Source organism: Rhinatrema bivittatum, chromosome 2, assembly GCF_901001135.1.
Source record: "Rhinatrema bivittatum chromosome 2, aRhiBiv1.1, whole genome shotgun sequence".
Classification (NCBI taxonomy): domain Eukaryota; kingdom Metazoa; phylum Chordata; class Amphibia; order Gymnophiona; family Rhinatrematidae; genus Rhinatrema; species Rhinatrema bivittatum.
Window position 1 is genome coordinate 245,960,183 of NC_042616.1, and position 23,767 is coordinate 245,983,949.

At 49.3% G+C, this 23,767-nt stretch overlaps 1 protein-coding gene across 2 annotated transcripts in view; it reads left to right on the plus strand.

Moving 5' to 3' along the window:
- The window catches only part of ZNRF2 (zinc and ring finger 2), a 188,212-nt gene that overhangs the window by 153,318 nt on the left and 11,127 nt on the right, over window positions 1-23,767 (plus strand). Inside the window, exon 4 of one of the 2 annotated variants that reach the window (XR_003854562.1) lies at window positions 15,531-15,645. Coding sequence is in view for 1 of the 2 variants with exons in the window: in XM_029589363.1 (XP_029445223.1) it covers window positions 15,531-15,588 (58 nt within the window). In the remaining variant the exon portion in view is untranslated. The remainder of the gene's footprint in view (window positions 1-15,530; window positions 15,646-23,767) is intronic. The other variant, XM_029589363.1, reaches the window with a different exon arrangement.

Here is a 23,767-nt window from a genome sequence, read left to right on the forward strand (position 1 = left end):
CTTCAAACCGTCACTGCCCCTTTCACGCACCTGGTGGCTCATCTAGACTGCTCCAGTCGAGGAGCTGCTACTGGCAAGTCGGCCCAATGAGATCAGGCTTGCCCACTCCTCAGACGTGGCAGTTGGGGGCAGGTTGTCTCTGTTTTATGAGGAGTGGGTCAGAATCACCTCCGACCAGCGGGTTCTGGAGGTTATTTGTCACAGCTACGCCTTAGAATTTTCTCAGCCTCTCAAGAAGTCCTTTCTGGAATTGCACTGCATTTTCCAAAGCAAACGGGAGGCAGTTCAGGAAACGCATCAGACTACTCTCGTTGGAAGCCATTGTCCCGGTGCTCCCGAGTGAGCAAGGTCGCGGACGCTACTCCATTTACTTTGTGGTCCCAAAGAAAGAGGGCATGTTCCGTCCCAGCCGGAGTTTACCCGTTCCCAGGTTTCGAATGGAGACCCTGCGCACAGTGATTGCAGTCTGCAAAGGGGAATTCCTGGCATCCTTGGATCTCACGGAGGCATACCTACACATTCCCATTCGAGAGGATCATCAAAAATTCCTCAAGTTCAAGGTGCTCAGAAACCATTTCCAGTTCCAGGCTCTTCCATTCGGTTTGGCCACAGCTCCTCGCACCTTCACGAAGGTTGATTGTGGTAGCAGCATTCTTGCGGAGGGACAGAATTCTGGTGCATCTGAACCTGGACGACTGGCTTATCTGTGCCAAGACAGAGGAGTATTCGTGTTCAATTCACCGGGCAATGCAGGTCCTAGAGACCTTATGCTGGTTGATCAATGTGGCAAAAAGTCACCTAACTCCCTCCCTGTCCCGGGAATATCTGGGGGCATGCTTTGATACCTTGAAAGGCATGGTGGCCCTAACCCAAGACTGGATGTTCAAGTTGCAGTGCCAAGTTAGATGACTGCTTCGCCTTCCTGTTCCAAAGGTCTGGGACTACATGCAAGTCCTAGGGTCCATGGCATCGACCCTGGAGTTGGTCCCTTGGACATTCGCTCATATGCATCCCCTACAGAGGGCCCTGTTGTCCCGCTGGAACCCAGGTCAGAACAGTTACACATTCCATTGCCCCTGCTGAAGGAAGCCAAAACCAGCTTAGCGTGGTGGCTAACAAAAGTCAATCTTCAGAAGAGGATGCCCCTCGAAGTTCTGGATTGGGTGGTAGTGACAATGGATGGCAGCCTTATGGGCTGGGGAGCAGTGTGCCTGGGTCATTTGGCTCAAGGCCTATGGTCAGCAATGGAATAAACCTGGTCTGTGAATCATCTGGAGACGAGCGGTGCGCAGAGCTCTTGCACATTTTCTCCCTTGGGTCCAGCAACAAATGGTAAGGATCTTCTTGGACAATGCAATGAAGGTGGCTTATGTCAATCGCCAGGTAGGCACCAAGGGCTAGGCCGTGGCTCGGGAAGCCCAGCTTCTTTTCTGGTGGGCAGAGAGCCACCTCCAGGGGATTACTGTCTCTCACGTGGCAAGAGTAGACAACGTTCAGGTAGACTACTTAAGTCGTCAGCAGCTGGATCCAGGAGAATGGGCTTTATCCCAGGAAGCATGGAACCGCATTTGTGATCGGTGGGGGACACCCCAGTTGGACCTCATGGCCACAGCAGTCAACACAATGACCACGAGGTTCTTTAGTCACAGATATGAAAGAGGCTCGGTAGGGCTGGATGTTCTGGTTTGCCTCTGGCCGGGAGTTCTCCTCTACATGTTTCCACTGTGGTTGCTCATAGCTCGCGTTCTAAGATGCATAGAGGCATATCCCGGGCCAGTAATTCTCGTGGTGCCGGAGTGGCCATGTCATCCATGGTTCGCGGACCTGATGTATCTGTAACTGGACGGACCCCTTCAGCTAGCTCATTTGCTGGATCTCCTGTACCAAGGTCCCATCTTTTCGGATCGGGAGGATCACTTCTGTCTCACTGCTTGGTTTTTGAGAGGCGCCATTTGTGCATGAGGGGATATTCGGAGCAGGTGATTTCTACTCTTCTCCAATTTAGAAGACCTGCCACTTCCATGGCCTATATCAGGTTCTGGAAGTTGTTTGAGTCCTGGTGTAATCTTCAAGGCTGGGATCCCCTTGTCACATCTGTGCCTCAGATTTTGGCTTTTTTGCAGCAGGGATTATCCAACGGCCTCGCGTATAGCTCCCTTCAAGTGCAGGTATTGGCCCTAGGCTGTCTCAGGGATAAAAGTATAGGGAGATAATTTGGCCTCTCACCTGACGTCCTACATTTTCTGAAAGGTGTGAAGCATTTGAAGCCTCCTCTTCGTAAACTGTGCCCGGAATGGAGTCTCAATTTGGTTTTACGGGCTCTGTGCGAGGACCCCTATGAACCCTTCAATCAGGCTTCTCCAAAAGCTCTGACACTAAAGACAGTTTTTCTGGTGGCGATTTGCTTGGCAAGGAGAATTTCAGAACTCCAAACTCTCTTGTCATGATCCGTTTTTCGAATCAAATTGTAACTTTTGGTGGATCCAAGAAAGGTGATAAGGTGTCTGAGGCTTCCTTAGCCCATTGGTTAAAAGAAGCTATCTCCGTGGCTTATGTTATCAAGGGTCCGGTACCTTCTGGCCTGAAGGCGCATTCTATGAGAACTCAGGCACCTTCGTGGGTGGAGTGCCAGTTTTTTTTTTTGTAGGGCCGCAGTGTGGTCCTCCCTGCATACTTTTACCAAACATTACCGGTTGGATGTTCGGGCACCTGAGACGTCTACTTTCGGCGAAAGTGTGCTCAGAGCGGGTCTTTCGGGTTTCCGCCTGGTTTAGGGGTGCTTTGGTACATACCATTGGTCTGGACTAATCTGAGTATGTTAAGGAAAGGAAAATTGGTTCTTACCTGCTAATTTTCGTTCCTGAAATACCACAGATCAGTCCAGAGGCCCACCCTGGTAGTAATACCGAAAGACTGATTTTCTGGTGTCTGGCTTGCGTTCAGAAGTGTTCATTTAAGTAACACACAGGCCAATTCAGTAAAAGTCGCAGGAGAGCAGGCGAGCGCACAGGCCACTCTCCTGTGCGCGTGATTCAGTATTTAAATGAGGGCCCGTGGTAAAAAGAGTGGCGGCTGTCAGTGAGTTTGACAGCTGACGCTAAATTTTGCCGGCGTCTGTTCTCAAACCCGCTGACAGCCACGGGTTCAGAAACCGGACGCTGGCAAAATTGAGGGTCTGGTTTTCAACCCGCGGGCCAATTTAAACTTTTTTTTAATTATTTTTTTACTTTGGGACATCTGACTTAATATCACCATGATATTAAGTCGGAGGGTGTACAGAAAAGCAGTTTTTACTGCTTTTCTGTGCACTTTCCCGGTGCTGGCAGAAATTAACGCCTACCTTTGGGTAGGCGCTAATTTCTGAAAGTAAAATGTGCGGCTTGGCTGCACATTTTTCTTAGTGAATCGCGCGGGAATAACTAATAGGGCCATCAACATGCATTTGCATGTTGTGGGTGCTATTAGTTTCGGGAGGCTGGACGTGCGTTTGACGCACTATTACCCTTACTGAATAAGGGTTAAAGTTAGCGCATCAAACGCGCGTCCAAATGCGGGTTAACAGTGTGCTCTACTGGAGCGCACTGTAATGTATCAGCCTGCAAGTTCGTTAAAGCAATACTTTGTATAATTGTTGAACATTTTTTAAGGACCTTAGTGGTCTAGCTCCATTTCGGGGTATCTAGGCTGGAGTTTTGTTTGCCCTCCAAGTTAAATTTCCTTGGTCTAAGCTTGGGTACAGATTAATACTGAGGGGCTGCAGGTGGCATTCTCAATTATAGGCACAGACTCTAAGTTTGCTATCTGCTGGTAGGGACACATAACCCACTGGTCTGGACTGATCTGTGGTATTACAGGAACGAAAATTAGCAGGTAAGAACCAATTTTCCTGTATGTCACTATCGAGCCATTGCTTACAAGTGTTTAAGGCTCTTTTTTTCATTCTGTTTTGACCGGGGAGCAAGTAGAAATAGCAGCACCAATCTGTCTGAGCTGATCCAGTTGGCCATGGATAAAAACTTGTTGCTCTTCCACTGAAGCGTACTCTTTCCAGTGCTAATGAAAGCAGCAGCAGCACAGAGATACAGTGAGTTTATGCTCTTGGTCCCTACTGCTGCTCCTCATGCTGGTAGGGAGATGGTGAGTACATGCCCACTTTGTCCTTGTACTGCCAGTCTACTGCTGCCACTTCCTTTGCCAAGGCCTGAGAAGAACCTGAAAGAGGACAAGGGAGTTGAAGGTGGGGGAAAGAGATCTACAATATTTTTTTACGTAGATAAGCAGCTGAATTAGCCATGCTGTATGGGTACGTCTCCCGTGCCACTAGGTGGCGGAGCTCTCAAATTCTAGTAAAGTCTTCTAGCTAGGTGTTCCCACCCTCCTATATCCTGACAGGATTACCTCAGGCTCCTCAGTCAGAATTTTTCCGCGCAACTGCTTGCGTGGAGCTCTCCCTTCTCCTCACATTTACTTAATAAAAAACAGAAGAAAGAAGAGAAGAAGGGAATTTAAAAAAAAAAAAGCCTCAGATGTCTTGCCCTCACGAGATTGTAACAAACATCTCGGGGCACCCCCCCCCCCCTTCCAGCCTATTGATTTTCCACCTCTCAGCGGCCCTCACGGTTCACCCAGGGAAGAGCACCAACGCTACAGTCAGTCGACTCGTGGCAATTAGACAAGCTGACCTGATTCACCAGCGCGCTGAGGCTTCAATGCCTCCTTCTTTGCGGCAGCACTTTTGGGAATCCCCTGTCTCCGGGGACTCTCATTGGGCCATGTGCCCCTCTTTCTTGCTGACCTCCTCAGTAGCCTCTGGGTCTGACTGGACCGGCACAGTCGAGCTTCTGCGGCATCCATGCCATATTCAGGAGGTGAAATGGTCGAATAGTCGACGAGGGCGTGGAGTACCGAAGTGTCGACCCCGGTGCGGCGACACGTCGCCGCGCATTCCCAAGTAAGACATCGACATCACCGCCGCTTCGATATGAGATGCAGTGGCTCGAGTGATGGCAAGCCGAGGTACCATTATTTGCACTGGGACAGCAATGCCAATGGCCTGTGGCCTCGCCACCAGCTTGGGCACACCCATTTCCAGTAATTAAAAAAGCCCCAATAATAATAAAGGCGCTGCTCAAGACTGAAGGTTGGCCCCGCCAGGACATTGGCGTGAACGCGGGGCGCATTGAGCATGCCAGGGCCTTGACACTAACACACCAGTCCTTCGGCGCTGGTAACGAGTGCACTGCCACTGTTGTGCCCGCTAACCACCTGCCAACATCGCATCAAATGCATCGCACCTACAAAATGAGCCCCTCAAACCATACGAAGGCCTACAAGTGGATATTTAAAAAAAAAAAAAAAAATGAAATCAGTGAGTTCAACCAACTGCACAGTCCTTCAAGGTCGGTCAAGTGCTATCATGACCCCTAGGAGAATTCCCCTTCTACGTGAGAGGCTAATCGACAACCTGGAGTTTTTTTGTCCAGTTCCTACTGTACCGGCGGGTCCTACCACATCTCCCAGTTGACAGTTTTTGGGAGACTGCCTGAGAAACTTCCCTTCTCACAGGACAAGCAGGATGGTAGTCCTCACATATGGGTGACATCATCAGGATGGAGCCCAATCACGGAACACTTTTGTCAAAGTTTCCAGAACTTTGACTGGCACCTACTGGGCATGCCCAGCACAGCACCAACCCTGCATCCAGCAGGGGTCCCCCTTCAGTCTTCTTTATTCCATGCAGCAGTAGCCACACAGGTTAAGGAGCTCCTGACAGGAATTTTTCCTCATGGAACTTTACCAAAAAATGTCAAACGTTTTTACCCCACTGGGGTCCACTTATCGATATCTTTGCTCTGCGGTCGAACGGTAAGCTTTTTACCTGCTTGCGGTCGATTCCTGTCTAGTTTTTCCCTCGCAGCCTACCGGCCATTGACTGCATCGCGGCTAAATTTTGTTGAGGCCATGGCGTCAGTTTTCCGTCGGTGCCCCGACTGCACTCAAACAATGTCCATCACTGACCCTCACACGGTCTGCGTGATGTATTTGGGGTTCGACCATGATGTCCTTACTTGCACCAAATGTGCCCAAATGACACCAAAAGGCCGAAAGGCTCGGCTGGAAAAGATGGAACTTCTCTTTAGGCCGAAAACCCCGACGCTATCGACAGCTTCGACGTCTGAACCAGTGCCGTCTGCCTCGTGCCAGCACCAGGAAACCGCTGCTGCCAGATCTGCTTCCACGATTCCACGGGTGTCGACCCCCCTCTGTTCCTCCTCAGGATAAAGACCAAGGAGAACATCGAGAAAAACACACCGCCATCGAAAGCTCAGACCGCCGATACAGGCAAGCCTTCAACGTCGACTGAGCCACCGACAAAAGTCCTGTACAGAAAAGGCCTCATCCTCTTCTGTCTCTGGGTCACCGAGGCATTCCCCACCTGGACAGGTGCCGGGAGCCAAGATTCCACTTTCACTGGTGGACACTCCGGCTACGCCAGTGCTGCCTCCTACTCCGGAACCGGGTATCCATGCCCCAGGTTTCCGTGAGGAATCAGATCGGATGATCCAAGAGGCCATCGGAAAAGCACTTCAGGGGTTCAAACCTACATCGGTGCTGGTTCCTACTCTGGCCACCAATCCGATACCCATGGCGCTTGCACCGCTATTGGCAAGAATGGATGCGTTAATTGGTGCCCTTCCACCGGTGAATCCGAGGGAACCAATGGCACCGATTCCTTCCTCACCGATACCCTTGTCATCGGAAGAAGAAGAAGAAACATCGATCTCCATTCCACCCGCCAGAGTGCTGCCACAGATGCATCCTTCAATGCCCCCCATCGATGCCTTTGATTCCACTTCCGAAGCCATCGATGCCTAGACCTGGGCCTTCCAGAATAACACAGTTACTTCCTTCTGATGAACATAGGGGAGCTGGTGATGAGCCTTACCATCCCTGGACTGATGATTTGTCCCAGGATACTGATGATCTGCCTTCACAGCTCTCTCCTCCTGATTAACGGAAGCATTCTCCTCCAGAGGACTTGTCCTTTATCAACTTTGTAAAGGGGAGATGTCTGAAACAGTTCCATTCCAGCTTCAGACTGAAGAGGACTCTAGGCATCAGATGCTGGAGCTTCTCCTATTTCTCGATACTCCTCAGGAAATCATGTCTATCCCTATTCATGAGATCCTTCTGGACCTTCTCAAGAGGACTTGGGAGCATCCTGGCTCTGTGGCACCTGTCAACCATAAGGCAGATGCCACCTACCTAGTCCAGTCAGCTCGTGGCTTCCAAAGAACTCAATTGGATCATCACTCAGTGGTTGTGGAGTCAGCCCAGAAGAGGGCACGATGCTCCAAACCTCACTCTTCCATTCCCCCAGGAAAAGAACAAAAATTTCTGGATGCATTTGGAAGGCATGTATTCCATGGGTCAATGCACCATCTCTCGCATTGCTTCCTACAAATTTTACATGACCCAGTACAACAGGGCACTGTTCACGAAGATTCAGGAATTTTCTGAAGCCTTACCTCTGCAATTCCAGGACAGCTTCATGCCCTAGTACAAAAAGGCCTAGCTGCTGGCAAACATGAAGTGCGCTCGGCTTACAACATCTTCGACACCGCCTCTAGGGTATCGGCGGCAAGTATTAGTGCGAGAAGATGGGCTTGGCTAAAGTCTTCAGACCTCAGACCAGAGGTTCAGAATAGGTTAGCTGGCCTGCCCTGTGTGGGGAATAATCTTTTTGGAGAAAAGATTCAAGAAGCAGTGGCTCAGCTCAAGGACCATAAAGACACTCTACCCAACTCTCCTTACTGCCTTCTGATCTCTCTTCCTCTTCCAAAAGATCTTTTAGGAGAGACTCCAAGAGACAAGGAGATACTAGCCCCTGGCATCCAGAGGTTGGCCTTCTAAGCCTTACCAAAAAGGCCAATCCAGGCAATCTCAAGTGCAGAAGTCACAGCCAGCCCCCCAGTCAGGTCCAGCGTCTGGTTTTTGACTCCTTCCTAGAGAGCACTACCCAGCCTCCACTTCCGACTATTCCCGTCTGAGGCCAGTTGTGCCACTTCTCCAGACCATGGCAGACAGTCACCACAGATCAGTGGGTACTCACCGTAGTAACTCAGTTACCACCTCAACTTTCTCTCAGTTCTACCGAATTCTCCACCTCGGCTGATGTGGAAAACATCCGACCACTCTACACGCCTGGAGCAGGAGATCTCCCTCCTCCTCCAGGCCCAAGCAATAGAGCCTGTGCCCCTCTCCCAACAGGGGCAGGGGTTCTATTCCAGGTATTTCCTGATTTCAAAAATGTCAGGTGGTATTCGCCCAATACTGGATCTTTGCACCTTAAACATACCTACAAAGAGAAAAGTTCAAAGATGGTGGTGACCTTGGGTTCTCTTCTCCTTCTCCAAAGGGAAGACTGGCTCTGCACTCTAGACCTCCAGGACGCCTACACACACATTTCAATTACTCTGTCACATCGCAGATTCCTGCGGTTCCTAGTAGGCCCAAATCACTTCCAATATCGAGTGTTACCATTCGGCCTATCATCTGCTCCACGAGTCTTCACCAAGTGCCTCGTAGTTGTAGCTGCCTTTCTAAGGAGTCAGGGTCCACGTCTACCCCTACCTCGACGATTGGTTGATCAAGGCTCCCACTCAGCAAGCTGCTCTGACGTCCCTACGTCTCACTTTGCACATCCTGATCTCCTTAGGGCTCCTCATAAACTATCCAAAATCCAGGCTAGTTCCTTCTCAAACCCTATCGTTCATAGGGGCCGACTTGAACACTCTGAAAGCGAAAGCCTTCCTATCTCAGGATCGAGCTCTCATTCTTGCTTCTCAGGCCCATTGACTGCAGTCTCGACAACACTCAACTGCATGCCACTTCCTGATTTTACTGGGTCATATGGCCTCCTCTGTGAATGTCACTCCCATGGCCCGTCTCGCCATGAGAGTACTACAGTGGCTTCAGTTGTCTCAGCCAATGTCCACCATTGTCCACATCACCAAACAGCTCCGCTTATCGCTGGCTTGGTGGATAAACCAATCCAATCTTCTCCAAGGCCTTCCGTTTCAGGCTCCAGAACCTCAAATAACCTTGACAACAGATGCCTCCAACCTCAGCTGGGGTGCACATGTTGCAAACCTGCAAACTCAGGGCATTTGGTCTCCAGAGGAAGCCAAACACCAAATAAATTTCCTAGAGCTTCATGCAATCAGATATGCTCTCAGGGCTTTTCAGGATCACCTGTCCAACCAGGTTATCCTGGTTCAGACAGACAACCAGGTGGCCAAGTGGTACATCAACAAGCAAGGGGGAATGGGCTCCTACCTCCTGTGTCAGGAAGCTGCACAGATATGGGCGGAGGCCCTTTCTCACTCTATGTACCTAAGGGCCACCTACTTGCCAGGAGTGGACAATGTGTTGGCAGACAAGCTGAGTCGCACTTTTCAACTGCATGAGTTGTCTCTCAACCCCACTTAGCGGACTCAATATTCCAACGTTGAAGTTATCCTCACATAAACCTCTTTGCGTCGATCCACAACAGCAAAGTAGGCAACTTCTGCTCCCTCACTTGCAGCCAATACTTTCGGCCAAGAGACGCTTTCTCCCTCTCATGGGCCAGCTGTCTTCTTTATGCGTACCCTCCACTTCCACTCATTGCGAAGACTCTCGTGAAGTTGCGAAGGGACAAGGAACTAATGATTCTCATAGCCCCTCATTGGCCACGCCAGGTCTGGTTTCCAATTCTCCAAGACCTATCAGTGCACCGGCACATTCCTCTGGGGAAGAGACCCGCTTCTGATCCCTCAGAACAACGGCTGCCTTCATCACCCCAACCTCTAGGCTCTGTCTCTGTCGGCCTGGATGTTGAAAGGTTAATACTCCAACCTCTTAATCTTTCAGAGCCGGTTTCCCATGTCCTAGTAGCTTCACGAAAGCCTTCCACAAGGCAGTCTTATCGTTATAAATGGAACAGGTTTACGGTGTGGTGTACTTCCATGTCCATCGAGCCCTTCACTTGTTCTACTCCAAAGTTTCTGGACTATCTCTGGCACCTGTCAGTCAGGCCTCAAGACTTCTTCTATCAGGGTACATGTTAGTGCGGTAGCCACCTTCCATAAAGGAGTCGGGGATGTACCCATTTCAGTACAACCCCTTGTAACACGCTTTTTGAAGGGCTTGCTCCACCTTAAACCTCCACTGCGCCCTCCGGCCCCTTCTTGGGACCTCAATGTGGTTTTGGGACGTCTCATAGAACCACTGTTTTAGCCTCTCCAATCCTGTGATCTCCACTATCTCACTTGGAAAGTGATTTTTCTTTTGGCAATCACTTCTGCTCACAGAGTTAGTGAGTTACAGGCCTTAGTCACCTACCCGCCTTACACTTAACGTCTGCATGATAGGGTAGTACTCCTCACTCACCCTAAGTTTCTGCCTAAGGTAGTATCAGAGTTTCATATTAATCCATTATACTACCCACTTTCTTTCCAGGCCCCATTAAAATCCAGGAGAACAGGCTGTGCATACCCTTGACTGTAAACATGCTCTAGCTTTTTATCTAGACCGTACAGCTGCCCACAGAAAATCCACTCAATTGTTTGTTTCCTTCGATTCCAAATTGGGTAAACCTGTGGGTAAGCAGACTCTCTCCTCCTGGTTAGCGGACTGTATTTCCTTCTGCTATCACCAGGCAGGCATTTCGCTTCAAGACAGTGTCAAGGCACACTCTTATCAGGGCCATGGCAACATCAGTAGCGCACCTACGTTTGGTGCCGCTTGCTGATAACTGTAAGGCTGCTACCCTGGAGTTCTCCACACCTTCACAGCCCATTATTGTTTAGACAAGGCTAGCAGACAATTCCATCTTTGGCCAGTCTGTTCTATGCAACTTATTTGCGAACTGAGGTCCCAACATCCTTCCTCCAACCCATTAGGGTTCAGGATGCCCTCTACTAAACTCCACCACAGTGTTGTGCCTATTGCATGTCTTTGGGTACATTTGGTGCATTGCTCGGGCATCCTCAGCTCGGTCCTCACAAATATTTGAGGACTACCTTCCTGCTTGTCCTGTGAGAAAGCAGAGTTGCTTACCTGTAACAGGTGTTTTCACAGGACAGCAGGATGTTAGTCTTCACGAAACCCAACCGCCCCCCGCGGTGTTGGATTCTCTTACATTTCTTATTTTCTTTTTCACATGTACATTTTAGTAGAAGATGAGACTGAAGGGGGACCCCAGCTGGATGCAGGGTTGGTGCTGTGTTGGGCATGCCCAGTTGCCAGTCAAAGTTCTGGAAACTTTGACAAAAGTGTTCCGTGATTGGGCTCCTTGCTGATGATGTCACCCGTATGTGAGGACTTACATCCTGCTGTCCTTTGAGAACACCTGTTACAGGTAAGCAACTCTGCTTTCTTACTTCCCAACATTTGCCACATCGACTTGCGATACAAATAAAAGATTCGTCTTTATATACTAACGTTCACCTTCCGCATCACTCCATGATGGTTGAGCTGGCGATGTAAACGTCTGTAACTCAGAGATCCATTCCAAAACTCCCCCGACTATACATAAGTCATTAAGGACTTTGCAAACCATTGCCTTTGAAGCGTCTTTCTTTATCTGCAGGCTCCAAACAACAACAAAAAAAAGACACAATTCCAACGAGCCTTGCCACGATACCTTGACCTCTAGGAAAAGTGGAGGCACCTCCTGAACTTCGTTTCCGAAGTTGAGGTCTATTTTTAAGATTTGAAAGATACCTGAGCACCCACCCGCCTTCTATGGTTATGTGCGGGCGCCATGTGAGAGGTTGTTTCACGACAACTAGGCATATTTGCTGTGTCGTCCGGACAATTTCTTCGGAAATCAATTCACCGATATGGTAAACAGCAATCCCTTTCATTACAAATCCTCCACACCTATCTTTGTCAACACATTAATGATAAACCTCTATCTCTACCGAGAATCAACTTAAAAAAAAAAAAAAGAAAAAAATCAATTTTTTTTATATTACTAAATAAATTACCTTCATGCCTTACTCCTGTTGGGGGGGCCACCCGTCGTGGCACCAAGCTAATCAACAGCACGCACTTCTCAGCGTACTGTGATGCCTCATCAGTTGCTGCATGCTACAGATCCTCAATCTCCAAGACCCCAGTCCTCTCTTTCTTTTTCGAAATCATAAGGCTACCATCATCACCTCTGAGATGAAGTTTATCCACTTCTTTCCCAATCTGACGTCACATTATATTGGATCAATGAGTCTTCTCTGTAAACCACTTAACATTTCGCAAACATCAGATTCTACAGTACCTCCAGTTTCTAAATGAAATCGTAATAATAATAAATACAGAATGACTTCTCTTAAGTCCATTCTTCCATCCTTCGTCCCAGGGACCACACTGCCTTTGAAACAGACGTAGGCTTGCATGTTTATGCACCCCAGTTCCTGGTGTGACCTCTGTTTTTTCAGGCGGTCAACCATTCCATCCCTTACAGGATTATTCCATTCAACCTTGCTTCTTCCCCCAGGGTTTTCACCAAATACTAGGCACTGGTAGGGGCACACCATTCGTCGTCAGAGGAAGCAATATTTCCCTCTCGGGACGAATGACTCCTAGTGGCAGCCAATCCACCACTACTAAGAGGCAATCTTGGCAAACAGTTTTTGACCTAGGCAACCTAGGACTCCTAATCTACTACAAAAAAAAGTCCACATAGCAGCCTATTCAATCTGCAATTCATAGGAGCCTTCATTGCAAAGTTCACAACAAGGCTTTCCTACCTCACCCGAGAGCATTAACACTCTCCACATGGTCTCCAACTCTACTTCACAGTACTTCAGTGTTAACTCGCCAAGCCCTAACTGTTCTGGGGCATGTAAGGCAGCCATTTACGTAGTTTCACATCCACACCTACATATCCGCTGCCTGCAATGCGGCCTCAAGCACCAATAAACTCCATTTTTCTCCATACATTGTCCACTCATCCCTTGGAAAGAAATAATTTTTCAGGAAGTGGAGAAGCGGGAGTGCTAGGAATGTTACACCAACCCCCCCTCCCCCCCCCAAAAAGACTGTGGTCTCACAATGGTAGCTCCTCCCGTTGCCATATCAACAGGCTCTCCCCCTGCGTTCCCTGTGGCGTACCATAATAATCACCACAGCTTCTGAATGAATTTCAGACACAAGTTCTGTGGACTTCGTACACACATACACCTTCAAGAGCTCACAGCGGTCACACGTGCCTGTCTGACTTTTCAATATTCCCCACAAGGGACTCATAGTCAGGATTCACACGGAATCCAACTTCCAATGTTCTCTTTCAACAAACCAGAGAATCCGCTTCATGGAACCTCTATGATGAGCCAGTTGAGATGCTAGATCACGCTCACCGAATATCCATCTCCTTTCAATCATTTTTTCACTCCCACAAAGGAGAATTAAATACAAAGGTAACTCAAGAGATATTCTCACTAAGAGGTCTCACTATAATGGATCTCTTGCAACACTGTACCACAGGAAAATGTACAACTTGTTCCTTTAGTCTGAGCTCACTCAGACTCCAGGTGCCTTCTCATCGATTGGTCACAACACATTTATGCATTCCCTCAGGTACCAATCATCTCTCGAACAATCCAGAGATGCATAGAAGACCAGGGGATAACCATAATCGCGGATATGCAAAAAAAAACATAAACAAAAAACCAAGCAGATCCCTTCCTCATCGCACCAGCATGGCCAGGGCGTCCATGGTACAGTTGTCTATGGCAGCTTTCGATCCGCAACCCAGTTCTCTTGGACGAGGCTTACGGCTTCTTCCCTGAACAAGGGAGCATCCTCTCCACTCCTCCCTACCTACACTTTAGGGCATGGAGATTGACTGGCTCACTTATCAACGTTTTTTCTCCTATCCTCAGGAGAACTAACCATCACATTCAAGTACTGGGAGAGTTGTCCCGCTATGCTTCTGGGTAATCGAGTGTAACCCCCTTGACTTGCCCACCTGGCAGACTTCTGTCCTCCCATGTACTATACAGTAGGGACATTGCGACTCCTGGCTATGGATTCCTGTATGCACCATAACAGCTTATCACCTTCATCTTGATGAAGGACCTAGTTCATGTTATTCCTTGGTATACAGATTTCATGTAGGGCATATTGCACCTACATCCACCTTTACAAAACCACCGGTGCCGTGGCACATTAACATGGTTCTCAAACCGATAACGCCTTTCATACTTTGCACCTCTGGACACTTGTCACCTTCGATACCTCTCCGGGAGGGTGCTTTTCCTGGTTGCTTTGACTTCTTCAGGAAGACCAAGTGAGTCGCAAGCATTGCTTCACTACCCTCTTTATTTTTAGTTTCGCCTCGGCAGGGTAACCTTCGGCACTTGCCCGAAATTTCCACTAACAATGCCCAGTCTTCTACATTAACCAGACCCTCACTTTGCCCAGGTTCCACCCAAAACTTCTTGCAAATCACAATGAGGCAAAGTTTACATACCTTTGATGGTAAATGTGTACTGGCTTACTACAAAGTCGCACTCTATCACCCAGACGACCCTCACAGATGTTTCTCTCGTCAATCCAGACACATATAGGCGTCCAGTGCCTAAAATAAATTTATCCACAAAGATATCTAATTATCTCCATTTCAGCTATAATAGAAAGTCGCACTCGCTATCTGCCACCCTAGGAACATATCATGTCCATGAAATGGCAACCTCGATTGCCTCTCTCTCCATCAAGTGCCTCCTATGGATATCCGTGAAGCGGCGACATGGTCATCGCTACACGCTTTTTCACATCCCACCAGTGTTTACACAATCAGACTGTGGATGATCCTTTTGCGATGGACTATCCTACAGAAGTGCAAAATTCCAAACAAATACAGCCTTCATAGGAACTGTCCGCCACTATTATCGTATTGAGCAAAAAAAAAAAAATTATGACACATACTGGCTGCTCGATACGTCAGCTGGGGACTCCCATACAGCATGGCTAATTCAGCTGCTTATCTACGTGAAAAGAGCAAGTTTGCTTACCGTAAACGGTGTTTTCTGTAGATAGCAGATGAATTAGCCATGCTGACCCGCCCGCCTCCCCGGACAGTTCTAGTATACCTACCTTGCTTTGATACTGACTGAGGAGCCTGAGGTAATCTTGTCAGGATATAGGAGGGTGGGAGCACCTAGCTAAAAGACTTTACTAGACTTTGAGAGCTCCACCACCTAGTTGCACGGAGGACGTACCCATACAGCATGGCTAATTCATCTGCTATCTACGGAAAACACCATTTACAGTAAGCAAACTTGCTCTTTCAGTAGGCTCCTAATCATTTCATACCTGATATAATAGTATTTTTTTCCCTAATTAGCTTTGCTGCCATGCTTTATAGTCAAATATGCTGGTTCCTGGATTTGTTCATATTTCTTTCGTAAGAAAGGCAGGCTTAAAAATAAACTGTTCTGTAAAGTTTTTTGTTCTCTAATTTATTTTGTACTTGTTTGTTTCAGATGCATAGATGAATGGTTTGAAGTAAACAGATCCTGCCCTGAGCATCCTTCAGATTAAGGATGCCCGTGGTCCCTGTTTCATAGGTAATCAAAAGGAAATATGAAATCAAATATGGTAGGAACTGAGACCAGCAGGCTTTATAAAAAGCACTTGTGTGAAGTTGGATATTAAAAGTGCATATACATGATTCTGAATGTACCCAAAACAAAGAACGATTTGAATATTTCTAGCAAGAATTAAACGTAACCTATAAATATCACTTTTTAAACCAATATGCATATTGACCTGTGTACCTGTATTCTAATATATTCCGTCCACTGCTGAGAAATTACAGCATACCTGAAAATTGGTTTGAACATTAATTTGTGCAGCTTTTGAACCATAAGTGTTTTCTGTAGAATCTATTGCTTGAAGTAAGATTACTAGCAATAACATTTAGATAATTCAGTTGGTTTAAACAAAATGAATCATCTTTGAGATCTTATTTTACTCTGTTACTATTAGTATTTTAAAGTGCTTTGTTTCTTTGCTCCCGTAATTATAAATCTAAGTTCTGGAAACTTCTTTCTTTTGTGTTGACCCTTATTAGAACCCCCATGCAGTTACCACATTTGACTGAGTATAATAAACAACTGAAGAGTGAACTCTGGGAAGGAGATTCTCTGAACTGGTCATATAAGTGCACAGACAACCTTTATAGTAAAGACTAAAAATGTTTACTGCTATGCACAGGACTTTTTTTCCATCAGCCCCATTGGATGTTTTTTGTTAAGTTTATTTTTCCTAGCGTGTAGCACAGGGGTCGGGAACCCATGGCTCGCGAGCCAGATATGGCTCTTTTGAGGGCGGCATCTGGCTCGCAGACAAGTGTCGCCACACTTCGCGGTTCCCCGCTGACCCAGCTGCTCCCCGGTCCTCCGCCGCCCGGGCTTAAAATGCTGTCAGCCCGGGCGGAACGTGGCAGGACAGCTGGAGTCAGCGGCACCAGCGTGCTCTCTTCTCCTCCCCCCTCCCCGCGGCCCGGAAGAGGAAGTGGAGAGCATCGGGTGCCTGCGCGGGAAGAAGAGGCCACGCTAGTGTCCGGGAAGAAGACTGCAGCGCGGCTCGAGGAAAATGAAGAGTTTCAACCGCGGCCGATGGGACTCCGCCTTCGCCTCCGGAGGGCTGAAAATGAAGAGGTTAGCGTTGGGAGGAGGCTGCTGCTGCCGCGAGTTCCCGGGGTGGGGGTGGGGGAGAGAGATAGTGAATGAGCGAGCAAGCATGTGTGTTTGAGATCCTGTGTGTGTGTGTGTGAGTGAGAGATTGCATGTATGTGAATGATTGAGAGCCTGTATATGTGAAAGAGAGTATGTCTGTGATTGAGAGCCTGCCTGTGAGAGAGAGAGCATGAATGTAAGTTTACCATTGGGAACCTGTATGTGTAAGTTTGTAATTGAAAACCTGTTTGTTTGAAAGAGTATGTGTGTATGATTGAGATCCTTTGTGTGTGAGAGAAATCATGTGTATGTATGATTAAGAGCCTGTGTGTATAAGTAAGATAGATATCATGTGTGTCTGTGTGTGATTGAGAGCTGATTTAGGTGAGGGAGCATGTGAGTATGTGATTGAGAGCCTGTGTGTAAATGAGAGAAAGAGAGGACATGTTTGTAAGCATGTGAATGAGAGTCTGTGTGTGAGAGAAAAAGACAGCATGTATTTATGTGATTGAAAGCCTGTGTGTGTGTAAGCGTGAAAAGATAGACAGCATGTGTGTAAATGTGTAATTAAGAGCCTATATGAGAGAAAAAACATGTGTATATGTGAGTACTGAGAGCATGTGTGTATAGGTGTGTCATTGAGAGCCAGTGTGAGAGAGAGCGCTGGTATGTGACTGAGAGAGGAGAAAGTTCCAAGCAAACCACCCCACCTCCTGCTAATTCAGAACAATCTCAGGACACCTGGATATCAAACGTTCCCAGGTATGCAGAGCAAAAAAAATTTTTATCATTATTTTTCATTACTGGATCTTTGTGTCTGCTATTTTGAAATATTTTGTTGGTATCTGGAAATGTTTTATATGAGTTTTTAATTATTGGATATTCCACTCATCAGCTGTTTCGAAATATGTTATTTTTGTTAGTACAGTTTTACTGCTGATGATTTTATATTTCTTGATTTGTTTTATAAGGATGGGTGATGTTTCTTTTTTCCTTTGTTACACTGCATACAGAGACTCTGGCTTGTTGCAGTTTCCAATTCAGTTTTTTCTGCATGCTTCTTGTTATGCGTTTTGGTCTCTTTATTCTATGTTAGGTGAGGGACAGTACGTGATTCAGGTGAGGTTTTCTGCTGGCGTGTTGTTTCTGTGTAGGACTCTATAGCAGCCTGACTTGGTCCGTTTTCCTAATAGGAGATGTATTGGTGTCTTAAGGCCTGGTGTAATATTTTCAGAGACTTATTGTACTTTAAAAGTGTGATCTTACATAAAATGCACACATTTACTTGTATTTAGTTTTAAACATATTGTATGGCTCTCATGGAATTACATTTTAAAATATGTGGCGTTTATGGCTCTCTCAGCCAAAAAGGTTCCTGACCCCTGGTGTAGCAGATGGACTCAAAACAAGTGGGTATAGTGTGCTCGTGCTAGCAGTTGGAGACGGATCTGACGTCAGCACGGGTACATATACCCCCGCAGGAAGTGTAGCAATTCAGTAATTTCCGTCTCCAAAGCAGTTTGGAGCTACCTCACACTTGCTGAGCGTGTTTCCAAATTGTAAACGACTAAATTCATAGAAGAAGCCTACCTGAAGACGAGCCCCGCACTCCTGCGGTGATACCATTCTGTCCCTCCCCCAGTTGAGTTTCCCGAGCTGACTTCCGTGGTCCCTCGGAGGTAGGAGCCTCGGTCCGGTGGCCGACTCGCGGCAGGGACCTAGCCCCCGAGTGAGAAGGGCTCGGGCGTGGCATAGAGGCAGCCTCGGTCCCGGCGAGGACTTGGCCCCCAAGCGAGACGAGTTCGGGCTCTGCCTAGAGGCAGCGGGTGCACTTCCTCGCGCGCGGCGGTGACTGTACTCACCCCACTCCCCCCGCAGCCAGAGACCGCCCAGGTTGTAGCCGGGAAGCGCCGAAGACAAGGTAAGGCGTACATCTTTACTGTGCTCTCCGAGGAAGTGAGGATTAGCGGGGCCTGCCTACGTGGCAGCCCGCCAAGGAGGTCGCCATTTTGCCTGCCTACTCGCCTTCGCCACCTAGACGCAGGTTGCTGTACGCACGCTGAGATAGGCGCACGCTGCTAGGATAGGCGCAGGCCTATAGGCGCCCGTTCATAGGCGCCCGTGGCTAAGCGCATGTTGATGAGCGCACATAAGATAAGCGCATATTAGTAGGCGACACATATTACAAGGCGCATACTCCAGTTGGGAGGAAATAATAGACGAAATGGAGCATAAGAGAGCCCATACGTCCGCAGAGCCGGCACCTCCAGAGTCAGGCATGAGAACTCTAAGCCTCTGCTCAGCATGCAACCTCAGAGCCACACAGAGCGAGGAAGCAGACTCACTATGTGCCCAATGTGAGGAGGCCATGGGAGTTCCAGGCCAGGACCGGTCCCAGCCCAGCGGTTCCTCAGGGAACACTCCAGACTTAGCAGGCTGTGGTGAGCAGCCAGGGAACCCGAGAGACCTAGTGCCCCTAAGGTCAGATCCGGCTTCGCTTTCCTGGGTGGAATTATTCAAAGGGATTCACGCCTTTGTCCAGATGCAGTTTGCTCCTCGAATGGGTCTTTCCGTTCCGGATGATCCGGCCCCTGGACCCTCGAGACCTAGGCATGGCCACCCGGAAGCCTCACTTATGGGGATTCGGATTGCTCCGAGGAAGATGAGGAGCCCCCCCGAGGAGGGAGAACTTCCCTCTGAGATAGAACCATATCGGACCATGAGACGCTTCTTTCGGAAAGAGGATCTTCCAGGCCTGGTCTCACAATGCCTATCAGAACTGGCTATTCCAGGCCAGGATACCCCAGGGGACCCTAAAATGAACCCCCTGTTAGAGGGCCTGCGCCAAACAGCTCACCATTTTCCCCTCCTACAAGCAGCGCAGCAGCTAATCGATCTGGAATGGAATGCGCCAGAGGCCTCATTCAAAGGGGGTCGGGCCTTGTCAGGCATGTACCCTCTGGACCCGGTGTCCAAGGAGCTGCTGGCATGCCCCAAGGTAGACGCCATAGTTAGCGCAATTGTGAAGCGCACCACCATTCCAGTGGAGGGGAGAGCGGCCCTCAAAGATACACATGACCGGCGCATGGATGCCATTTTGAAACAAGCCTTTGAGGTGGCAGCCATGTCCCTACGAATTGCGACCTGCTGCACCATGGTGACGCATTCCTGTTTATCACAAGCTAGGAACAACACCCTGGGAGAAGACATGGAATCAGCTCTCTCGTTCCTCACTGACGCAGCCTCAGACCTAGTCCGTACGGCAGCCAAGGGAGTGTCATCCTCAGTGGCAGCCAGGAGGCAGCTTTGGCTGCGTAATTGGGCGGCCGACTCTTCCTTCAAGACACGCCTCACAAGAATGCCCTTTAAGGGATCCCTACTGTTCGGCAGCGATCTCGAGAAACTGGCTAATAGGTGGGGTGCCTCTCCATTACCCCGTCTACCAGAAGACAGGTCGAGGAGGAGCCAGCGTTCTTTTTCTAGACCATCCAGAGGTAGAAACTCTCAGCGCTTCAACCCTTACAAGGCTCGCTACCAAGTACCTCGTTCTCAGGCCAGGAACCAGCCCTTTCTGGCTAAGCACAACAAGAGGAGAACCGGCTCGGGTTCTGGTCCCGGCCGCACCCCACAATGACAATCAGCCGACCCATCCGGGGGTAGCAGCCATAGGGGGCAGCTAACCCTCTTCTACCGCAGGTGGGTCGAGATTACCTCGGACCAGTGGGTCCTCGCCATTATCCGAGAAGGGTATTACCTGGATTTTCTTCGGCTCCCGCCGGACAAGTTTGTGGAATCTCCTTGTTCACCCCTCAAGAAGGCGGCACTAGAAGTTACCTTGCGGAGGCTCCTGTCCCTAAAAGCCATAATCCCAGTGCCTGCAGGGGAGATAAATTCTGGGCATTATTCCATTTATTTTATAGTACCCAAGGAGGAGGGCACTTTCAGGCCTGTCCTGGACCTCAAGTCAGTCAATAGACACCTACGGGTCCCCAGCTTTCGCATGGAAACTCTGCGGTCGGTCAAGAATGCAGTACAGCCAGGGGAGTTTCTCACCTCCCTGGATCTGTCAGAAGCCTACTTGCATATCCCAATCCATCGGGATCACCAGCGCTATTTACGCTTCAAAGTCCTGAGCCAACACTTCCAGTTCCAAGCTTTACCCTTTGGGTTAGCCACCGCGCCGCGGATCTTTACCAAGGTCATAGTAGTAGTGGCGGTGGCACTCAGGAAGGAGGGAATTCTCGTCCATCCCTACTTGGACGATTGGCTGATCAGGGCAAAATCACTGGAGGAGAGCCACCGGGCAACCAACAGAGTTATATCTCTTCTGGAAAGCCTAGGCTGGGTAGTCAACACAAACAAGAGTTCCGTACAGCCTTCCCAGTCGCTGGAATACCTAGGAGTGCAATTCGACACCCAGGAAGACAAGGTCAGCCTGACCTCCAAGAGGAGATCCAAACTCCGGAATCGTCTGCAGGCCCTGCTGAGCGCCATCCGGCCCACTGCTTGGGATTACCTACAGGTCCTCGGCCTCATGGCATCCACTCTGGAGGTGGTACCATGGTCGCGGTCTCATATGAGACCATTACAACGCGCCTTCCTATCTCGGTGGAGCCCACGATTACAGAACTACACCGTACACCTACCTCTACCAGCCAGAGTGCGGAATCAGCTACGGTGGTGGTTGCAGCCCGGCCACATGAGCCGGGGGTCAAGAATGTCCTCCCCAACCTGGACCCTGCTCACTACAGATGCCAGCCTGAACGGATGGGGAGCACACTGCGAAGAACTCACCGCCCAAGGGCGGTGGAGCAGAGAAGAGTCGGGGTGGAACATCAACTGACTGGAGGCAAGGGCAGTCAGGCTAGCATGCCTGAAATTTGCCCACAGACTTTGAAACAGAGCGGTCAGAGTGATGTCGGACAACGCCACCACAGTGGCATACATCAACCGACAGGGCGGAACCAGAAGCCGACAGGTATCCCTAGAAATAACTCCCCTGATGACTTGGGCGGAAGCAAATCTCCAGGACATCTCGGCTGTCCACATCGCCGGGAAGGACAACACCACGGCAGACTTCCTCAGCAGAGAAAGCCTAAACCCAGGGGAATGGCAGCTGTCGCCCACAGCTTTCCAGATAATAGTGGATCAGTGGGGGACGCCGGGCATGGACCTACTAGCGGACAGGTCCAACGCTCAAGTACCCAGATATTTCAGCCGCAGGTGGGATCCTCTATCCCAGGGGATCGATGCCCTGGTACAGCCATGGCCTCAGGGGATCCTGCTATATGCCTTTCCTCCATGGCCCCTGCTGGGCGCCATAATACACAAGATTCAGCGGCACAGAGGCCTAGTTCTTCTAGTGGCCCCGGACTGGCCAAGAAGACCCTGGTACGTAGACATGAGAAAACTACTGGCAGGGAATCCACTACCACTGCCTCCACACAGGGACCTGCTGCGGCAAGGTCCCATCCTCCACGAGGATCCAGCTCAATTCTCTCTTACGGTCTGGCCATTGAGAGGGCTAGACTGAAGAAAAGAGGATACTCGGAGCCGGTAATAGATACACTCCTCCGAGCACGCAAGTTCTCCACATCACTAATCTATATAAGGATCTGGAGAGTATTTGAAGCCTGGTGCGACACTCACGGCACCAATCCACATGCTGCAAAAATCCCTATCGTTTTGGATTTTCTACAAGATGGACTTCAGAAGGGTCTATCCCTCAACTCCATCAAGGTTCAGGTAGCAGCGCTGTCTTGCTATGGTCCCAGGAGGGACGGCAACACCATTGCCACACACCCAGACGTCTCACGTTTCCTGAAAGGAGTCAAACACATTCGCCTGCCACTGAGGTGGCCAGTGCCCCTGTGGAACCTCAACCTAGTGTTGGAATTTCTAGCGGGATCCGCCTTCAGGCCCCTTCGAGGCCTGTCTCTCCGGTTGTTAACCTTGAAGATGGTGTTCTTGCTGGCTGTGTGTTCAGCACGCAGCATCTCAGAGCTACAAGCACTGTCCTGCCGTGATCAGTTTCTCAGAATCACTCCAGAGGCTATCCATCTTCGCACGGTCCCTTCCTTCTTACCCAAAGTAGTCTCACACTTTCACCTCAACCAAACCATATCCTTGCCAACTACGGAAGGTTTGAAGAAGTCGGAAGACGGTCGAATGCTACGCCATCTCGACATCGGCAGACTGCTGTCCAGATACCTGGAAATGTCAGAAGCAGTACGAAAGACGGACCACCTGTTCGTCCTTCACAGTGGGAAGAAGCAAGGGGAAGCGGCCTCACGGGCAACCATCGCCCGCTGGATCAAAGAAGTTATCAAGGCGGCCTACGTAGAAGCGGGAAAACCACCACCTCTACGGGTCAAGGCTCACTCTACCAGAGCGCAAGCGGCCTCTTGGGCAGAAACTAGGATGCTGTCGCCTGCAGAGATATGTAAAGCGGCGACGTGGTCCTCCCTCCATACCTTCTCCAGATTCTACCGTCTGGACGTCCAGGCCAGGGAGGACACAGCATTTGCAAGGGCAATCCTAAACGATCCTTGGGCAGCCTCCCACCCAGTCCGGGAGTAGCTTTTGTACATCCCACTTGTTTTGAGTCCATCTGCTACACGCTAGGAAATGTAGAGATTACTTACCTGATAATCTCCTTTTCCTTAGTGTATGCAGATGGACTCAGCATCCCGCCCGGCTGCCGGCATACATGGGGGATTCACCGACTCACGGTAAGCCATGTTTTCTTATGATAGGGCATCCACCCTGCCGGGTGTCGACGCCTTCCGGTTGAGAACACTGGCGGTCTCCAGCTACTATCAATCGGTCAGGGTAATCCTGTTCATTTAATCGATCGGTCAGTTACACATATATCCATAAAGCTTTTGCAAGGAAGATTACTGAATTGCTGCACTTCCTGCGGGGGTATATGTACCCGTGCTGACGTCAGATCCGTCTCCAACTGCTAGCACGAGCACACTATACCCACTTGTTTTGAGTCCATCTGCATAGACTAAGGAAAAGGAGATTATCAGGTAAGT